This window comes from Anarhichas minor, unplaced genomic scaffold (genome assembly GCF_050575085.1).
Source record: "Anarhichas minor isolate MPS153535 unplaced genomic scaffold, ASM5057508v1 ptg000007l, whole genome shotgun sequence".
Classification (NCBI taxonomy): domain Eukaryota; kingdom Metazoa; phylum Chordata; class Actinopteri; order Perciformes; family Anarhichadidae; genus Anarhichas; species Anarhichas minor.
Genome location: NW_027466453.1, coordinates 22,279,882 through 22,297,586, shown reverse-complemented (window position 1 = coordinate 22,297,586; position 17,705 = coordinate 22,279,882). Strand labels below are relative to the sequence as shown.

At 41.6% G+C, this 17,705-nt stretch overlaps 1 protein-coding gene, 1 long non-coding RNA gene and 1 other non-coding gene across 4 annotated transcripts; 2 read left to right on the top strand and 1 right to left on the bottom strand.

Annotated features, from left to right (window-relative positions):
- Nucleotides 1-573: 573 nt before the first annotated feature.
- Nucleotides 574-11,161, top strand: crlf3 (cytokine receptor-like factor 3). The gene is given in 10 exon segments (XM_076086620.1): nt 574-691; nt 3,675-3,802; nt 4,883-5,090; nt 5,374-5,461; nt 5,756-5,933; nt 6,045-6,273; nt 6,918-7,056; nt 7,279-7,391; nt 7,810-7,931; nt 7,933-11,161. Coding segments are annotated over 9 exon segments (1,338 nt in total). The 5' UTR covers nt 574-691; nt 3,675-3,685; the 3' UTR covers nt 8,077-11,161.
- Nucleotides 11,162-14,016: 2,855 nt separating this feature from the next.
- Nucleotides 14,017-14,088, bottom strand: trnat-cgu (transfer RNA threonine (anticodon CGU)). The gene has a single exon. It is a non-coding gene; the product is annotated as a tRNA-Thr (tRNA).
- A 441-nt stretch (nt 14,089-14,529) lies between these two features.
- Nucleotides 14,530-16,975, top strand: LOC142945194 (uncharacterized). Of its 2 annotated transcripts, none has more exons than XR_012952927.1 (2): nt 14,530-14,717; nt 15,611-16,975. It is a non-coding gene; the product is annotated as an uncharacterized LOC142945194 (long non-coding RNA). The 2 variants fall into 2 exon arrangements; XR_012952926.1 differs by having other exon boundaries at nt 14,530-14,793.
- Nucleotides 16,976-17,705: the final 730 nt, after the last annotated feature.

The window sequence follows — 17,705 nt, the reverse complement described above, 5'->3', positions numbered from 1 at the left end:
ATTTGAACATCAAATGTGCACAACATGATCAGTGAATTTTATTTGATTTATTGTATCAACTTGCAGGATCAGTAATGTTATGCTACTAATTTGACTGCTTAACAGTCGTCGTCCCCCCCCCCCCCCCCCCCCCCCCCCCCCCCCACACACAAACTCTATTTTCGTTACTTTCAGGTCTCTTTTAGTGGAGCTGGAGTTCTAAATATCTGTAGAAATAAAAGTGAATGCAATTACATAAAACAGATATTAGGATGTAATTTTCAATGTGTTCTGTATTTGGAACCAAAAAAGCTTAATAAAAACACAATTCATCGAGTTAAATGTGTGTATGTATGTGATAATGACACATATAACATAATGAATACAATGTAAGATTAAATATGTAAATACACACACTACAACAGCTAATGTGCACCAGATTGGTGAACACATCAACTCATTTCATCAGCTCTAATGTAAGCGGGTCGGTAGATGAGGGAGGGGAGGAAACAAAGCATATCTCAATCCCATTGGCTGGTTTCCCTGTCCATCAAATGTTCCTCGTCTGTGATTGGCTGCTGCCCCGAAAGCCTCGGAAGTGTCATTTTTGGGACTTGAGCAAAACTCCTGCATACCGAGCGGCGGTGTGGCGGCTTCGAGCTGATTCACGACTTTTCGGGATTAAATGTTGACCAGAAAGCTGTGAAAACAGGTACGTTTAAAGACGGTTATCTACGTCACAATGGCTGCTTTCAATGTTTGAGACTGAACCGTTGTTTTGTTCCGTAGTTTGTTGTGTTTGCTCACCCGAGCATGATCACTAACGAGCCCCAACTCCTCCAAAACACAGCCGTGACGACTGTTGGAGTTGACATTTTAACGCATAAAGATGCTGCTCAGAGAACAGATTTATACGCGGAATTGATTTTAAGACTTTATAAATTGATAAAAACGATTACTTCTGTGTATGTGACGTACGTAGCTTAAAAACAGGAGATTTCTTAACGCAGTTCTCTCCACGGACCAGATCCACAGACGTGCCTCCTCGTGACATTCCCACGCGAACTCATTATGTATTTATTATGCATTTCACGAGATTAAACTCATGAAGAAGACCATGGTGCTGGTGGGCGGAGGGCTAACGTGATGGAAATAACTACAGAAATACGGAAGTTGTTTTGAGCGAGTTGAGACACGTCCTGTTGTTTCTTCTAATAACAACAATAATAATAATAACAATAATAATAATAACAATAATAACAATAATAATAATAATAACAATAATAACAACAATAATAATAATGTGGGTTTTGCACGTGCGTGCATTTCATACCTCGTCTGTTAGTCAGAGCACGTGCAGCTTGAAGGAGTTGCAGCTTATTGAAATATGAAACGTGGGAAATTCAAATTGGGTTTGTTGAGCTGTAATATAATAAAACTGTTTGTACTTTAAATCACATACAGTTAAAGAAGGATATTAAAACACAGCAGAATAAACACAAACACAACAGAAACCTTTATTTATCAGTTCTTGTTGGATTCTGACTATAACATGTAAATACAGGTAAACATGTAACTTTTTCTCTCCTCGTGCTTCTTTAGGACTTTATCCCCAGAGGCAGTGTGTATTTTTTACCCCGTAAACAGTCTGACAGGCATCATTCCATGCAGGTTGACCTAAATACGGCCTGGCTGCACATTTGCATAAAAAGAGTAAAGAATACGCTTTTGTTTCGTGCCACACCCGTATCATATAAAACATATTCATACATTCATAGACAACAGGCTTTCGGACAGAAGTAGTTTGATATTATTGAGTTATTATAAACCACAGATGAAAGAGGAGCAGCATCCTGTTTTTACACCATGAAAAGGAAAGTTAACCGCTGTGGTTTTTGGTCAGTTTGTCAGCACCAGTATCTGTGTGCGTCCTCACGTCAGAGTCTCTGCATAATGTCTGTTAGCCCTACATTTGCATTCACGTGGGTGTTAACGAGACACTGGAGAACAGTTTACTGGTTGTGTGTTCGTCAAAATGTTCTGTGAACAATGTAACTTAAAACAAAAACATTCTCTTATTGATGTATAATGTTGTGCAGTATATTGGATGGAGGATGGACGTGTGGGAGTCAGTGGAGGTCCTGGGCTTTGTTGATTAATCAATTAACCAATCAATTGCTTGTTTGTATGTCAACCGACATTTAGAAGCCCGAAGATATTCCCCTAATTTAAGAAGCTGAGACCAGCGAGGGTTTGGGCATTTTTTCACTTGAATTTTATGATAAATCGATTATTAAAATTGTCCAGTTTGAGCTCCATCTTAACTCCCTTTTTGAGGTGACTGGCGCGTTAACAAGGCTAGCAGTTTCCCTCTGCTTCCAGTCTTTGTGCTAAGCTAAGCTCAAAACGTCCTGGACCTGTGACAGACGCAGAAGAAACCGAAACAATTACTTGATTTTTTTTTTTTAAAGAAGATTATTCAGCAACTATTTTGACCATCGATTCTTTGTTTTATATCATCGTGAAGAGAAAATCTTTTTGCACCTTTAGTCGGCCAAAACAAACAATTTATGGACGGAATTTTGGGCTTTTAGAAAGTAAGGCGATTAATCAATTGATCGAGATAATAATCTGCAGTCCTACATCAGATTCTGGAACCCAAAACGTCGTAATGTTCCTTTAACAAAGCAACATGAATCACAGGTTATGTCTCTTATCTTACTACTAAAATAAATTGGTGCATACTTGTGATATTTACACATTGAAAGGCCTGATTAGCGTCGTCATGGCCCTGTGTTCTGGATGAGCTCGTTATGGATTTGGTATTGAGATGCTAGTCGTGGTGGTCTGATGCTGGGTCACATGATGATACTGTATGTGTGACAGCAGCATGAGGCCCGACTTCCTCTTTAGATGCTGTAAAGGAAGCCGGCCGACCGCAGCAGGTTGTGTCGTTACTTTGAGCTCTGAGGAAAAACGAAAGTTTGAACCTTCATCATTTAAAGACTTTAACATCTGAAGATTCAAGTGAAATAAAGTTGCATGAGATGCATTGAAGTCCCACTGAAGCAGAATATTTGAGTGGTGCAGAGTCACTTTTTACTTTGTTCTCTGCTATCAGTTTTCCAACGAGCACCGACCGGCTTTCACATCAACTCGCAGCCAAAACAACCAGAACGTGGCTGCAGAGCAGCGTTGTTCTAGTGATCTCTGATAGTGGATGCTGAGGTCACAGGAAGAAGCTCAATGAACTGACTCCATGTGACCTGCTGGACCTCGCTGGGGGTCACGTTCACTAACTCTGTTTTATATTCATCACACTGAGCGGACCGTACGCATAGCGTACTGAAGTCACTCTGAAGTCGTGTTGTTCGCTGTCTGCTGGAGGTAGGAAGTGGTTCTCTTGTTGCCACACATCCTCCGTCAGTCACAGCGCTCTGCATGCAGAGTTCTACCTCGTCGGTTATTAAGCAATAAACTCCACATTCAGTACATTTCACAAAGTATTCCTTCACTTTATCCTCATCCTGTTGTGTTGCAGCCTCATGCTAAATATGCTTTTAATTTATTTTTTTTGCCGTCATCAATCTAAACTCTCTATGAAACACAGTGAGTCTGTCTGTGTCTGGTTTCAGGTTCCACTGCGTCTCTGGTTGTGTTTTGTAAACATCCATCTCTCTCGTTGTTGGTCTCAGGAGGCGGGAGGATGTCTGTGGAGGTGGACGTGTTGCTGCAGGAGGCCAAAGAAAGCATCGAGGCGGCTCAGAACTACCGCAGCGAGCTCCAGCAGCGCCTGAATGGACTCAACCAGGCCCGCAAACAGGTAGCGCAGTCTGCTCACACAGCTGCAGGTACACACATTTAAAACAGACGGAACAAGAGCTGGACAGCGCCACCGTCTGGCTGCTTATGAAGCAAAACTCATAACTCCTTCTAGAGTTGAATTCACCTTTTGTGAAGGACAAATGTCTCATGGTTCTACAGCCAATGTTGTCTTCCTGTGATGTTCAGAGGTGGAAGAAGTATTCAGATCCTTTACTGCAGAAAGAGTACTAATACCTCGCTTAAAATACTCCACTACAAGTCGAAGCCTGCATTCAAAACCTTACTGAGATGTAGTGGAGTAAAAAGTACAATAGTACACACACACACAATACATTTTTCTCCCTCCGCCCAATCCCAGCTGCTCCATCACACATGATGTTTCTTTTCCAGAACACACACACACACACACACAGTGAGAATAAAGGAGACACCAGAATGTGTTCAGCATCTCGTCGTCTAAACAAACACTATTTTTTTCCACCAACCCCAAAATATTGATCAATGACAGTCGCCAGGAAGTGATGCTTTGTCTCCAGTGGAAAAGTCCAAACACTTACACACACAAAGTTGTGTGTGCGTGTGTGTGTGTGTGTGTGTGTGTGTGTGTGTGTGTGTGTGTGTGTGTGTGTGTGTGTGTGTGTGTGTGTGTGTGTGTGTGTGTGTGTGTGTGTGTGTGTGTGTGTGTGTGTGTGTGTGTAAAAAAGTGTTTTCTACAAAGAGGAACTGAAACATGACCTCGACCGCTGATGACAATCTGCAAGCTTCCTGACAAGCTACTCGTCAGAGAGAGTAGTCTGTGTATGATATAAGGAAGAGTAGTAGTATTATTAGTAGTCGTCGTAGTAGTAGGTGTAGTGGTCGTGGTAGTAATTGTTGTAGGAGTATATATATGAACATACAGAACAATAACAATGGATTTGAGATATTCGTGCAGAATGGTGGTAATAGTGCAGTGTGTCTGGTTAATTGTTCATCAGACTGACGGCCAGTGGAAAGAAGCTGTTATGAAGGATTTAAAGTTGCATAGATGAACGTAACCTTCTTCTTCCCTTCTCACCTTGTGTCCTCTGTCCTCCAGGTGCGGGGCAGCTCGGGTCAGGCCCGCGAGGCCCTGCGGCGCCACTTCACGGAGCTGCAGTCGGCGGCGAGTCGTCTGCTGTCGGAGCGTCTGGCCGACCTGCTGGCCGAGGTGGACGCCATCGAGGCGGACAGCGTCACACCGCTGGACGACTGCCAGAGCCTCATCGAGCACGGCGTGGGCCAGGCCGACGAGCTGCTGAGAGAAGGTGACGCTCCGCCAAACACAGACGCCATCAAGGGATTGATTGTTTTGCTCTTGTGTGATAATAAAATGTAATAATTGGGGGTTTGGGCATTCATAGACGACATTTTGACATTTGTTTTAGGCTAAATGGTAAATAATCAACAATGAAAATACTCATGAGATGCATTTATTACTTCTGATTATAACGTCAGTCAGATGAGATCATCATGCATGTTTTAAATATAATAAATGATAATACCGTCCTCCATGTGTTAGTTATTTAAATACGGTCTCCATCTCTCCAGGAGAAGCAGCTCTGCGTTGTGGTCTCGGGGAGAAGGAGGACCAGCTGGGCAGCTTCACCAAGAAGGCCATGCACATCCAACTGGACAGGTGGGACAGAGACGCTCGTGCTCTTATCAATGCTCTTATCAATGCTCTTATCAATGCTCTTATCAATGCTCTTATCAATGCTCTTATCAATGCTCTTTATCGCAGCAATACAAGAAGTTTCAAAATCTTTGACGAGGACGTCTCCCTCCACAACTAAGAAAGTACCGATAGGAGAACCGATAGCTCTGAACCTCATGTAGAACCAGATTTCAGGGCGGCATCTCAAACAGAGACCGACTCTAACAAACAAACGTGCAATAACATTCAGATTCTGGTTCTTTATGTGTTTTCCAGCCTTCCGGAGGTGCCGGCGCTGGTGGACGTTCCGTGTGTTTCCGCCCAGCTGGACGACTCCCTGCTGGGTCTGCTGAGGGACCGGGTGTCCCGCCTCGGCTCCGTGTCCTCCCACCCGCCGGTCCAGATAGAAGAGCTGCAGGAGAGACCGGGCAGCGTCCTGGTGCGCTGGTGTAAGGTCAGCACGCCGTAAACACACAGAACACACTCTTAATGATGCAAATGTCATTATCATTACTGTTATTATTATTATTACTATTATTTATTATTATCATTATTACTGCATCAGGTGGACGAGGACTTTGCAGCAGCAGATTACCGGCTGCAGCACCGGCGCTCCGGCAGCGGGGGGGCTCAGTACGAGGACGCCTTCATCGGTCGGGACTGTGAGTTCCTGGTGCTGCACCTCGACCCGCACACCGACTACCTGTTCAGGGTCTGCGCCCGCGGGGAGGGTCGCACCGAGTGGAGCCCCTGGAGCACCCCGCAGACGGGGTACACCACCCTCGCGCCGCACGGTAGGGGAAGATTTAGAGGTGCTGCTCGGGGGGGGGGGTGGGATACACACGAGGCGCCTCTCTGAGGTATTATATCATCTGGTATTCGTTTATCTGTCCTGTTTAGAAAACAGTTAAAACATATATTTTTATTCCTCCACGCCGGTGATATTCGTTTCTTTCCGGTTGTCCGTCCGGTAAACATCCACCTGGACTCAACGATCAAGACGTTCAAGAATGAATATGTTAATTATGACAAGTTCACACAAAAGCCTCGTAGGATAAAAAGGACAGACATGGATGTAAAACATGCAACATGACACGAAGAGGTACATTTACATAAATGTGACTTAATTGCAGCTTCATACAGTGAAGGTGAACGAAATGACACTGAAGAATTCTTGCATTTCTGGACATTGTATCTTTTGTTGTTGGTGTTTTGTTGCACCTTCTACTTTCAAACTATGAAAGTTTAAAAGTAAACAAAAAGACTAGAAGTAAAAGTCTTTAAACTTTAAAACACACTTCGGAGGTGTAGTTTTGCATCATAGCATCATATATTCAAGGGTCCCAGTGGCTGTACGTTGAATGTTACGACTTTTTTTTACCTAAAAGTGTGTGTGTGTGTGTGTGTGTGTGTGTGTGTTTTGTCTGGTGATCTGCAGAGTGGTGTCCGGGCTCTGAGGGCTACATCCTGAGCAGCAGGAGAAACATCGCTCTGCGCAGTGACTCCGCCCACTCGCGCTGCCCCGTCCTCTACTCCAACGCACCCACCTACTTCTGTGGCCAGACGCTCACCTTCAAGTACGCACAAACACACAGAACACACTCGGATACGTCATATAGATCGTAGATGAGATGGGGTCTCACAGTAACTCTTTTCTTTTGGATTTGGGTTTTTACAGTAATATAACGTGTGTGTGTGTGTGTGTGTGTGTGTGTGTGTGTGTGTGTGTGTGTGTGTGTGTGTGTGTGTGTGTGTGTGTGTGTGTGTGTGTGTGTGTGTGTGTGTGTGTGTGTGTGCAGGATGTCAGCAGCAGGTCAGATGGATCGGAGGGACAGTCTGGGTGTGTGTGTGGACAGCAGCAGAGGAGCCGACTCCCTTCAGAGAGACCAGGCCGTCTGCATTTCCACCAACGGTACGCTGACACACATAATGTCCCTTTATTTAGTGATTAGATCTTTTGAAGGGGTAAAGATGGTTATAGTCTTTAGCTTTGACAACAAATCTGCTGAACTAAGTTTGATATTAAGTTCCAGAGTAAAGTCAACAGTAAGAGGTTTTATGCAGGTCTTCCTCTAAAGAAATGACAGCTGAGACGCTTTGGTTGCTTCTTGTTGGGTTACAGATACGGATGTAAAAATGTCGTACTTTGCTCTGGATGAAGCACGAAGGTCTGTGTGGATGATTAGATTTTGTGGGCGAGGAAACATCCGGCTTTGTTTCATATTAGTTTGACATGAGGTCACCATGAAGGTCTCAATACATACACAATGTGTGTGTGTGTGTGTGTGTGTGTGTGTGTGTGTGTGTGTGTGTGTGTGTGTGTCCCTCAGGAGCCGTGTTCGTGAACGGTAAAGAGATGACCAACCAGCTGCCGGCAGTGGCGCTGGGCTCCTCCGTGACCTTTGACATGGAGGTGGTGAACCTGTTCCCCGTCAGCAACAACCTGAGCGAGGGGGGGGGGCCACTTCAAGCTGAGGGTCACCATCGGCTCCGGGAGCCGCGAGGTGGTGTTCGATTGGCTGGTGGACCAGGCGGTGGACTGCCTCTTCTTCGGCTGCTCGTTCGTCCACTCCGGCTGGAAAGTTCTGGTGTTTTAACGGATCCTTCTTGAATCTGCTGGAGTTTTCTCTTCTGTTGTTTTGTTGAGTCTGGAAACAATCCGTCGTTTCCTCCCACAGTGTAGACTTCCAGGAGCTTCACACAGTATTTGTCCGTAATTCACTGGTCCGGGTTTTTCTATGCAACCGGGAAAAACCCTGGAAAATCTGGGGCAAAGTCGAGCAGCGTGTCCTGAAAAACAGTTTACCGACTTCACCAGATCTCGATGAGAAAGAGGAGTAAAGAGAACAGATTAAACTGAAGTGAGCTGCTGCTATCACCAGCTTCACTTCAGCAGAGACGCAGATTCAGCGTGTTTCTGAAGTAATCTGGTTTCTGTGATCGCGGTACACAACCGATTCCTCCTGGAAGTATTTTGGCCATTTTAGATAAAAGATGAATAACAAAGCTGTGAGAAGAGGGTTCATATTTCAAGGAAAAAAAACTGAATCTCACAGATTAAAATCGTTAATTTACATGAAAGAAAACGTGGACGTTCGTTGTCGATTTGTGGACAAAAAATCAAATTGAGAAAAAAGTTGTACGGCCAAGATGCATATAAGCGTTTTATTTTATGGACATAAACAACTACGAATATAATTGATCACTTTTGCATCTAAATTTGTGACTTTAATCTCTCTGAATATTACGCCCTCCCCGGACTCCAGGGATTATTTTGTTATTAATATTATTTTTAACATACAATGAGCCTAAAACGCCATCGAACGTTCGTGACATCATCTTTCCAGACACTGTGTTGACCAATCAAATCCATGGAAGTGTGGATTCTCGCTGGATGACTCTCTAATGTAAACGTATTTCTCGTGTTTTTTAAACAGCTTTTTTGAATAATTCTTCGTGAAATAACGAAGCCGCTCACACTTCTCTCATCCAGGGGTTTTAGGAGGTGTGTTTCTCTGGATCCTGATTCCTCTTGGATCCGCTTGTTTCCTCGTGTGAATGTAAACGTACCGGCTCTCTGGGAGGAAATGTGATCGATTGATTCCAGACTCTTTTGTCAGTGTTTTTGATCTTTTCCACGTGAACCGACGGATCGTCTGGGCTTTTACTTTTGAACTCTCGGGGCCTCCGTACGATGTCGGCTTTTGTTTACAGCTCTGTTGTTGTTTTTTAACCTCCTCTCTGTGAGGAAGACTTTTAGGAACAGTTTGACACTTTGTAGATGGAAAACACAAGATAAGTTTTTATCTTTTAGTTTAGAGCAGCAGGAAAAACAGAGACGGACACAATCTGCTAAACCTGCTGCTCTCTTTTTATTTGTATTTGTTTTAACTCGTCACTGTGAAAGTCAACTCGTGTTTTACTTTTAAAGGGACAGTTCACCATCAAACACAAACCGGTCTCAGTTAGGGTGTGTTCAGATTTAAAGGGACAGTACGTGTGTTTGTATGATGTACTTCTACACAGTCAGAGTTTAACTACGGTAGATGGAGCAAAGTAAAGTGCTGCTGTGGACGTATTTTAGACTCCTTAAAGGATCAATATCAGTTGAAGTGAACGCTGTATTTAGAATGTTTTCACCTCTTTACCTTGATGACGGGGAGCTGAAGCTGTTATCTATGATCTCTACAAACACACCAGACTCCATTCACTGAAACAGTGATTTAACAGAACACAGGAGCTGCTGGTCTGCTGCCTCCGTCTGTCAGTGTGTTTGTGTTGTTGTGTGACTTTAGTGTTTTTAAGGGTTCGTTCAGATTCACCAAAGTTACACAAACGCACTAACCGATGGAGGCAGCGGTAGACGAGCAACGAGTGTGCTGAGAGGTAGAAACCCTGTTTTTGTGAATGGAGTCTGGTGTCTTTGAAGAGAGCAAAGCTCCATCTACTGCAGTAATACGCTGACTGTGAAGAAGTACTTGTACACATCCAGACTATCCCTTTAAACGACACAAAGATGCTGAAAAAGATGAAATTGTCTCCGCTTGTTTCGTTGCTCGTGTTTGTTTTCCCGGTGATCTCACTTTTCCACCACTTCCTGCTTCAGATAGTTTCTCTTGCTGACCGGCATGTGACACTGTGACTCGTCTGACGTCTGAGCCAATCAGAAGCTTGAGAGATGTTGTAGCCGACCACAGCAGAGGCCTAACCTGAAGACGTCCCTCTGACTCGCTAGAACGAGCTTTGAGCTCCTCCAAAACTCTGAAAAACACTTAAAAGCAATGTTTCCAAATCAAACGCACCGTTACCTTTTATTAAAATGAATTATATCTATAGGTTTGAAAACTGTTGAACCATTTTGGATAATAATAAGTACACAACTTAACGACATATATAGCATTTTAATTCTAAAAGTTACATATCAGACCTTTAAAGTGGGTCTGAAACTAAACTCTTTGATATTTTTCTGCCTCCCTAAAGATAAAACTGCTCATTAGTTCAAAAGAATTGAAAGATTATCTTTTATTCTACTTATGAGGAGACTTTGTTCTTGAGTTTTACAGTTTTTATATCCAGGCTGAAGATGTGAACCTTAGTTTTTTTTGGCTGAACTGTCTCCTTTTTAAACTGTTCAAGCTGTTACGTTGAATTATTTGTGTGTCGCCAATCATTAACAGTATTTACGTGAAGCTGCCGCTGTAGAGAAGTGGAGAGTGTAGCTGCAGCTCATTGATGAAGCTGAGAGGAATTAATCATCCCTGCTGTTAACAGTTCAGATCAGACAGGAAGTCACACTTCTTCTTCTTTGGTTTTAAACTCATTTTGTGGAATATGTTAACAGTTTAAAACTAAAACGAGAAGTTGAGTTTATCATTTCTTAATGTCTCATACTGTTTGTTGCCATCCAGCTACCATTGTTTTGATACATCCTTTTATACCGATAAAATGTTAGAAATTAGAGTTAAAGTTGACGTCTTCAAATGTCTCATTTTGTCAATCCAGCATCAAAAAATGCTAAATATTCTATTAACAATGATATCAAAGAGAACTGCAGCTCCGTTATCAATATCCTGTTCTGCCCTCATCAGTAAAGTCGTCTTGTTTTAAAGGAATAGTTTGACGTTTTGTGACGTAAACATTTTTCATTCCTGTTTTTGTACAAATAAAACAAACAAGATGCAACGTGTCTTTTTTTCCTTTGGACTGAGCCAGGCTAACGTTTCCCCCTGTTTCCAGTCTTTATGCTAAGCTAATCGCCTCCGGGCTCCAGCTCTGTATTTGACAGACGCACATGAGATTGGTGTCGATCTTCTCGTTTCACTCTCGGGCAAGAAAGCAAATAAGTGTATTCCCCGAAATACGACTGTTCCTTTAACGTTATTGTTATTTTGTTAGCTGAGGTTCATCAGGATGTCTGCTGTCAGGTTTATTCATTTATATTCCTGGTCTGTCTGGAGGAGTGAAGGTCTTTAACAATGATGCTGCAGCGTCGTCACTTATTTTTGACAAATCTGTTTCTAACAATTCTTAATGTCTTCACAACATTTTCAGCTTTTCTGAATCCATAAATACATATTTGTTCTTCCTGCTGCTCTCTCTCTATATATAATATATATATATATATAAAGTGTTTAGTCTCTCCAGCTCCCTCTGACTTTAATTGTATTCATAATAAAGTTATTGAGGGAAACATCAGATCATGAAAAGACAAATCTTTCTAATAAATGTAGAAAGTTGTTTGTGGTCCTTTTGTTGTTCAGTCTACAATGAACATTTATTTAAACCAGATGGTGAATCAGAAAACGAATCAAATATAAAGCTTGAGTTTAATCTCTGATCTGTCTTCACTCTGGTGTTAAACTCAGTCAGTCAGTCCGATCGGCTGCAGCGTCCAATCACATGACTGATGAACAATGAGGGGGCGTGTCGGCCGTTAAAAGACTTCCTGGAAGTCTGTTCTCGTGCATCCTCGCTCATGGCTCCTCAGAGGTCCCTCCTCCATCCTCCATCCTCGATCCTCGCTCCTCCGAGCTAAATAAGCTTTGGGACGGCCGTCAATATGGCGGGGAAGAACAACTTCCGGTTCAAGCGAGGATTGAGGAAATGACAAACAAGAGACTTGGGATGTACCCGTAGTCTGTTTTATATTATAGTGAATATTATTATATGATATATATATATATTATTATATTATACTGAGACTAAAATAAGATGTATAAAGTAGTAATACGTGTTTGAAACCTTAATGTTTTTGCATTAAATCATTCTGGGACGTTTGCTGACATTGACTGAATGTGGCTCAGCCCTACAGAGAACATGTTCCACCAGCCAACACTGAATATCAGCTCAGTGAGACAGTTGATACAATATAAATTAACTAAAATACATTTAAAAAATGTAGTAAAATAATTTAGTAAAATCAACAAATAAAACTAAAACAGAAAAGCGACGTCACATGACAGCCATTCTGTAAAACTGTTTTTAGAAGTGATTTAAAAGAGATTGCTGATCTGCATCGTTCACCATCATGGATCATCATCAATGATCGACAATTAGTATCGGTGGCAGAAAAAACGTGATCAGGGAATTTCCCAAAAGTGTGTGAACCTTGAGTTTCATAATCTGTTGCACCACTACTGGTTCACCTGTATAGAATAATACAAGGTGATGAGGAAATGGCAGTAGAAATGGTCAGGAACGTTCATTAGCGTTCAGATTTGCTCTTTTCAGGTGAAGGCCATGTTATAGTGGGTCACCTAGAAAATAAGAAAAGTTATGAAACGCTGCATATGAACCATGTCAGCTGCTGGATCAGCCCCCTTTAGTCCACAATACCAGGACTTTGTCCCATCATCGTGATTCCAAGTCAATACATTATGCAACGATGAGTTCAGGGACATTTAAAGTTTAGTTTCCCGCATGTTTTGTTCCACAACTGTTCCATCTGCTCATCAGACCTCAGCTCTACTCAACCCTCTGTAAGTTACTATTCCTGTGATTCCTGTGTGTAGTTTATTGTTAAGCTTCTTGTTTTTGACCATTAATTATGCGTGTGAATTCCGCTTGATGCCTGTCCTGCCTTGTTTGTTTTTATCTGAGCCTCAGTGTAGTGACCGTTGCTTCCCAATTAAAAAGTCACTACGGTTGCTGTAATGCTTGTTCTGACGCATGCCATAAATAACAATGTCCAGTTTCGAATATAGGCATTTTATTTCTCACATAATCAGAGTTCACCACTTTCTCTTCAGTTATCCATTTTCTCCATAAACCAATAAATCATAACATTTGCATTCGTTAAATCTGCACGGTCAAAAACTGTTTGCTTCTACCTATTAGCAACAACCTACAGGAAGAACCAAACGGTGCGGCCCGGAGGGAAAGTCATCATCGGACAGGATCCGGACAATTACGTCGGGGACTTTGATGCTAACCAGAGCCTCGTTTCAAAATCAAATAATTTCAGTTTTTTGTTTATAAGTTAAAAGCAACTTCATTTGGAAGTTACTTTTTGGAGGGGGGGTTTTCAAAATAAAGTAGAGTTGAGTGGAAAGAAAATATCGTAGTGCAACCATCTGTAAAAGGAATATTAAAAAAACGATGATTCCTTTACTTCAAAATAACTTGTATTTGAAGTTCTTTGACTGAAATGTGATGTGAACAAACCCCACAAAGTATCGTATGGCAACTTGGATGTTGTGGCAAATGATTTTAAGAGTGTGACAGCACAGCACACATGGTTAGTTGAATATAAAAGCGCACTCGAGTGGACTTTTAGGAGGAGAGAAGTTATGTGTAGAAGTTGCATTCAGCCACAACAATGGACTGTATTAGAAAACCCTTCACTACAAATATTGAATTAGTTTTTTTGTGGCTTAACAATTGATAATTAACACATTTTGTATGTTTCCAGAATTATGTGACTTTCACATTATAGTATAACCATGTGTGTATGCGATAGAATAGTATTCATTATATATAATCTAAGTGTAGGCCCAGTCTGTCCTAAAAAAAGGAGATAATTTGTCGTCACAGCTGACAGGCACGGACGGGGTTCGAACCCGCGATCTTCGGTTTACGAGACCGACGCCTTACCACTTGGCCACCGCGCCTGGCAGTGTAGACGGGTCGCGTTGAGGCTTGAAGAAGTGCTTACTAGCTAATTCTAGGGAAGCAAACTCCGTTGTTATTACACATTATTTTAACTTTCGTTACAGCAAACGAGCTGCTAATCGCACTTTCACGGAAACTAAAACGTTTTTCTATTTGTTTTCCATAAGCACTCTTTAGCAATCGGCAAAACGCAATACACAGAAAATCACGATTCAGCAGCCTTTTGGAGAGGAATAACGTGTTAGTTTTTTTTGCTGGCAGAAAAAAAGTAAAAAAAAAAAAAAAAGATAATAATCAGTTTTTTTTTGTTTCCTTTTTTCCGCCAGGTTTTTATTTTTTTGCTGGCGGGAATGGGCTTTCATAGGCTTCCATACTGATGAGATGTGAACCCATTAAAATAAAAACCCAGCAAATGTCCTGAGGGATTACAAAATGTATTAATTATGTTTTTGAAGTCTGAACTAAATGAAGCCGACGTGAAGTTCAGGCGTACCCATCATGCAACGCGCGAGAGAAGCGGAATCTCGATCGAGAACACACCCGGAAGTAGATAACAAAGCGTCCAACGACGGATCGGATTTCAATATTTCCGCTGAAACATGATAACAACTAAATATACAACGATGACGTGAGTGCCGAATGTTCGTTCATCGGACGATGCGAAGATTGTGCGATCCTTTTAAACCAATAAAGTAGCTCATGCTGTAAGTAACGCGAATTAGTTAAAAATCAGTGCTAGTCTGGCAGGAACACATCTGTGTGTGAGCTAATGCGTTAGCTTGCTAGCAGAAGATGACTTTAATAACGCTGATTGGTTATTTTATAAACGCCAGATACATTATTTTGATCATGCATATTAAACTACTCCTGGTGTTACCAGTATGTAAGATTACACTGATGTTTATGTGTTATTGTCACATATGTAATAGCGTTCCAGATAGCCGTGTAACTCATGCCAGATTGTGTTTACAAAACATGGAATTATATAAACTCGTGCTGATCATCAAATTAACGTATGACGCAAAACATGAAATGATAACTCTTACACGACATTGTGAGCCGTTCTTCAATTCGGCATATAAAATAATATCAGTGTGTAGAGTTTAAGCTTCATATTGCTGATAACTTAATGGGCCTTTTGATGTTCAAATGAATGATTTAGTGTGATTAAAGGTCTTGTTTTACATATTTGTTGTAAATGTGATTTTTGCATATTTTTGCACACTTATCGTGTTTGGGAAATCTGAAAAATGTATATCAATCTATCTTCCAGCCCACTGCTATAAGAAGCAGGTAAACAAAGCATTAAAACAACGAAACCATATACAAGCAGTGTCATAAGTGTACTTTCAGTGTCTCTAAAGGACTAGACTGCTGTGACCTTTTAAGTTTTCCTCTGCTAAACATGATTCAATTAGATTTCTGTAAGTTACTCAAGCGTTTTAATGTCACAGACCGTGTTGCCCTTCACATACATACATCATCGCTCAGAGGCTTAATGGAAACTGTCTTGTGCTCCAGTCTTTGACAGAGTCTGATCTGCTGCTGCTGAGACCCCCCCACCACCACCACCATGCCGCTGGTGTTGGACGCAGTGTGGGCGCTGTGGAGCATCGGAGCCGGCATCTACGACTACTTCCATACCAGCGCCATGGAGGAGAGGATCCACACGCTGGAGAACGTCCTCTCCATCCACCAGTTTTTGATCGCGGGCCTGTCGGCGGGCCTCATCCTGCTCATAACCTACATACTGTGGAGAAAACACTGAGACCCCCACGGACCGAGTGGTGGTTTCCCATCCTGATGCTGTCCAGAGGGACAGTTTGGATTATGTGACTGCGTTCAGGACATCCCAAATGAGGTGAGGAGCCCTGATGGGACAATGAGGACCCTGAAAACTGGTCCGGTACTCTTTGGGTTCTGGGCACTGTGGGGTCCGGGCACTGTGGGGTCCGTTCTGTCCGTCTGTCTCTGGTGTTTTGGATGTAAAACTAATACAAAATCACAAGGCAACTTTGCACTTTGACGTCTCTGAAATGATGCCATTGATTTAATAATTAATAAATATTTAATACATAAATGTATCCCCGTGTGTGTGTGATGAGGGGCGGAGACGTTCGGTCAGCGGAGACACTTTACAATTTAAAACTTTGGTTGTTTTTTTAACTGCTTTATCCCAAACATCACAACGTATAATTACCTGGAGATAAACTGTTTTCTCATGTTTACAAATGTTCTCATCTATTTTAATTCATCCAGCAGCATTAACCTGAGGTACTGAGGTAATTCTCTCATTTTCTTCGCAACTTAACTGTAGATACGCCTGTTTCATTTGGAGATATTTCGATTTTTAACTCCACCGAACAGAAGAAAACAGTTAAATCTTTAGCTTTGGATATTCGGCTTAATTCTTCCAGCACTAGAATTTTAAAGATAAAATAGTTTTCTTCTCTAATAGGTTTTTAACGGGATGTAAATGACAACATTTGACTCCTTTTCATCCTTATCCAGGTGAGGAGATGGAGGTCGAATGGGTTTTGTGTGTGTTTAATTTGCTTGTTTCCAGTCTGTCCGCCACGTTTCTTGTGTCATGTTTTTAATAGAAATGATCTCATGATTTCATCCAAATATTGTCCACTTTAACGATTGTATCGTGCTAACTTTCTGGGGTTCGTTGTGTACGATGTGCACTGTTGCTCTGACAAACCACTACCATGGCTTCTGTTAAAGGGAATATGTTTGAATAATAAATCATAACTAAAGTCCAAGCTGTGTGTGTTTTTAATTAGAACCCTTTTGTTCCCCGTCAGGATTTCATGTCAGTTTTTGTGTTAAATAATTCACAATGCAGAGAACTTTACTGGTGAATAAAAAGTTATTTTAAAATCTGTAAATCTGCTTCCATTTTGTACTTAAAAAATATATTTTATATTAAATATGAAGAAAAGCAGAAGATCAGTAGAAAACACGAGAAGGAGAAAAAAGTCTTGAGAGCGTGAGATGGAAACGTACAGGAACAAGGCTTCAGCTACGCCATTACATTCATACTCATATTTATTCTGGTGCAATAATTACATTTATTCTTGTGCAATAATTAACTTTTTTGTGCAATAATTACATGTATTCCAGTGCAATAAATACTCCTATTTCAGTGCATTGTACTCATTGTTACACTGTATTTATTTATTTTACTGATTATTTTATAACATTTAAAGTTTGCTGAAGTCGTGTTGTTTGTGTGCTGTTTTTCCCTGAGTTAAATTGCACTGATCAGGAGTAGAGCTCCTAATTGAAACGACAATAAAGGCTTTCTATTCTAAAGGGGTATGATGATGGTAGAAACATCACAGAGCTAGTTCCCTCTCCAAAAGTCTGCACAACATTCTGGACGTGAAGCTCCTTCAGATTGACATTTCAACATCAAAAAGCAGGAGCCCACTCACAGACTCTGGTAGCTGGAGGTATTGAGTAACACGGTGGAAATATCTCACCAGTGTGCAAGTTCAAGCACCGTGTCTGCTCATGAGCTATTTCAGTCCTCATGTTTTGGGGTCAGTGGTTTAGTCATGTGCCGACTGCTCTGTGCTCACCCTGAACCAAGATTAGCACCATGTAT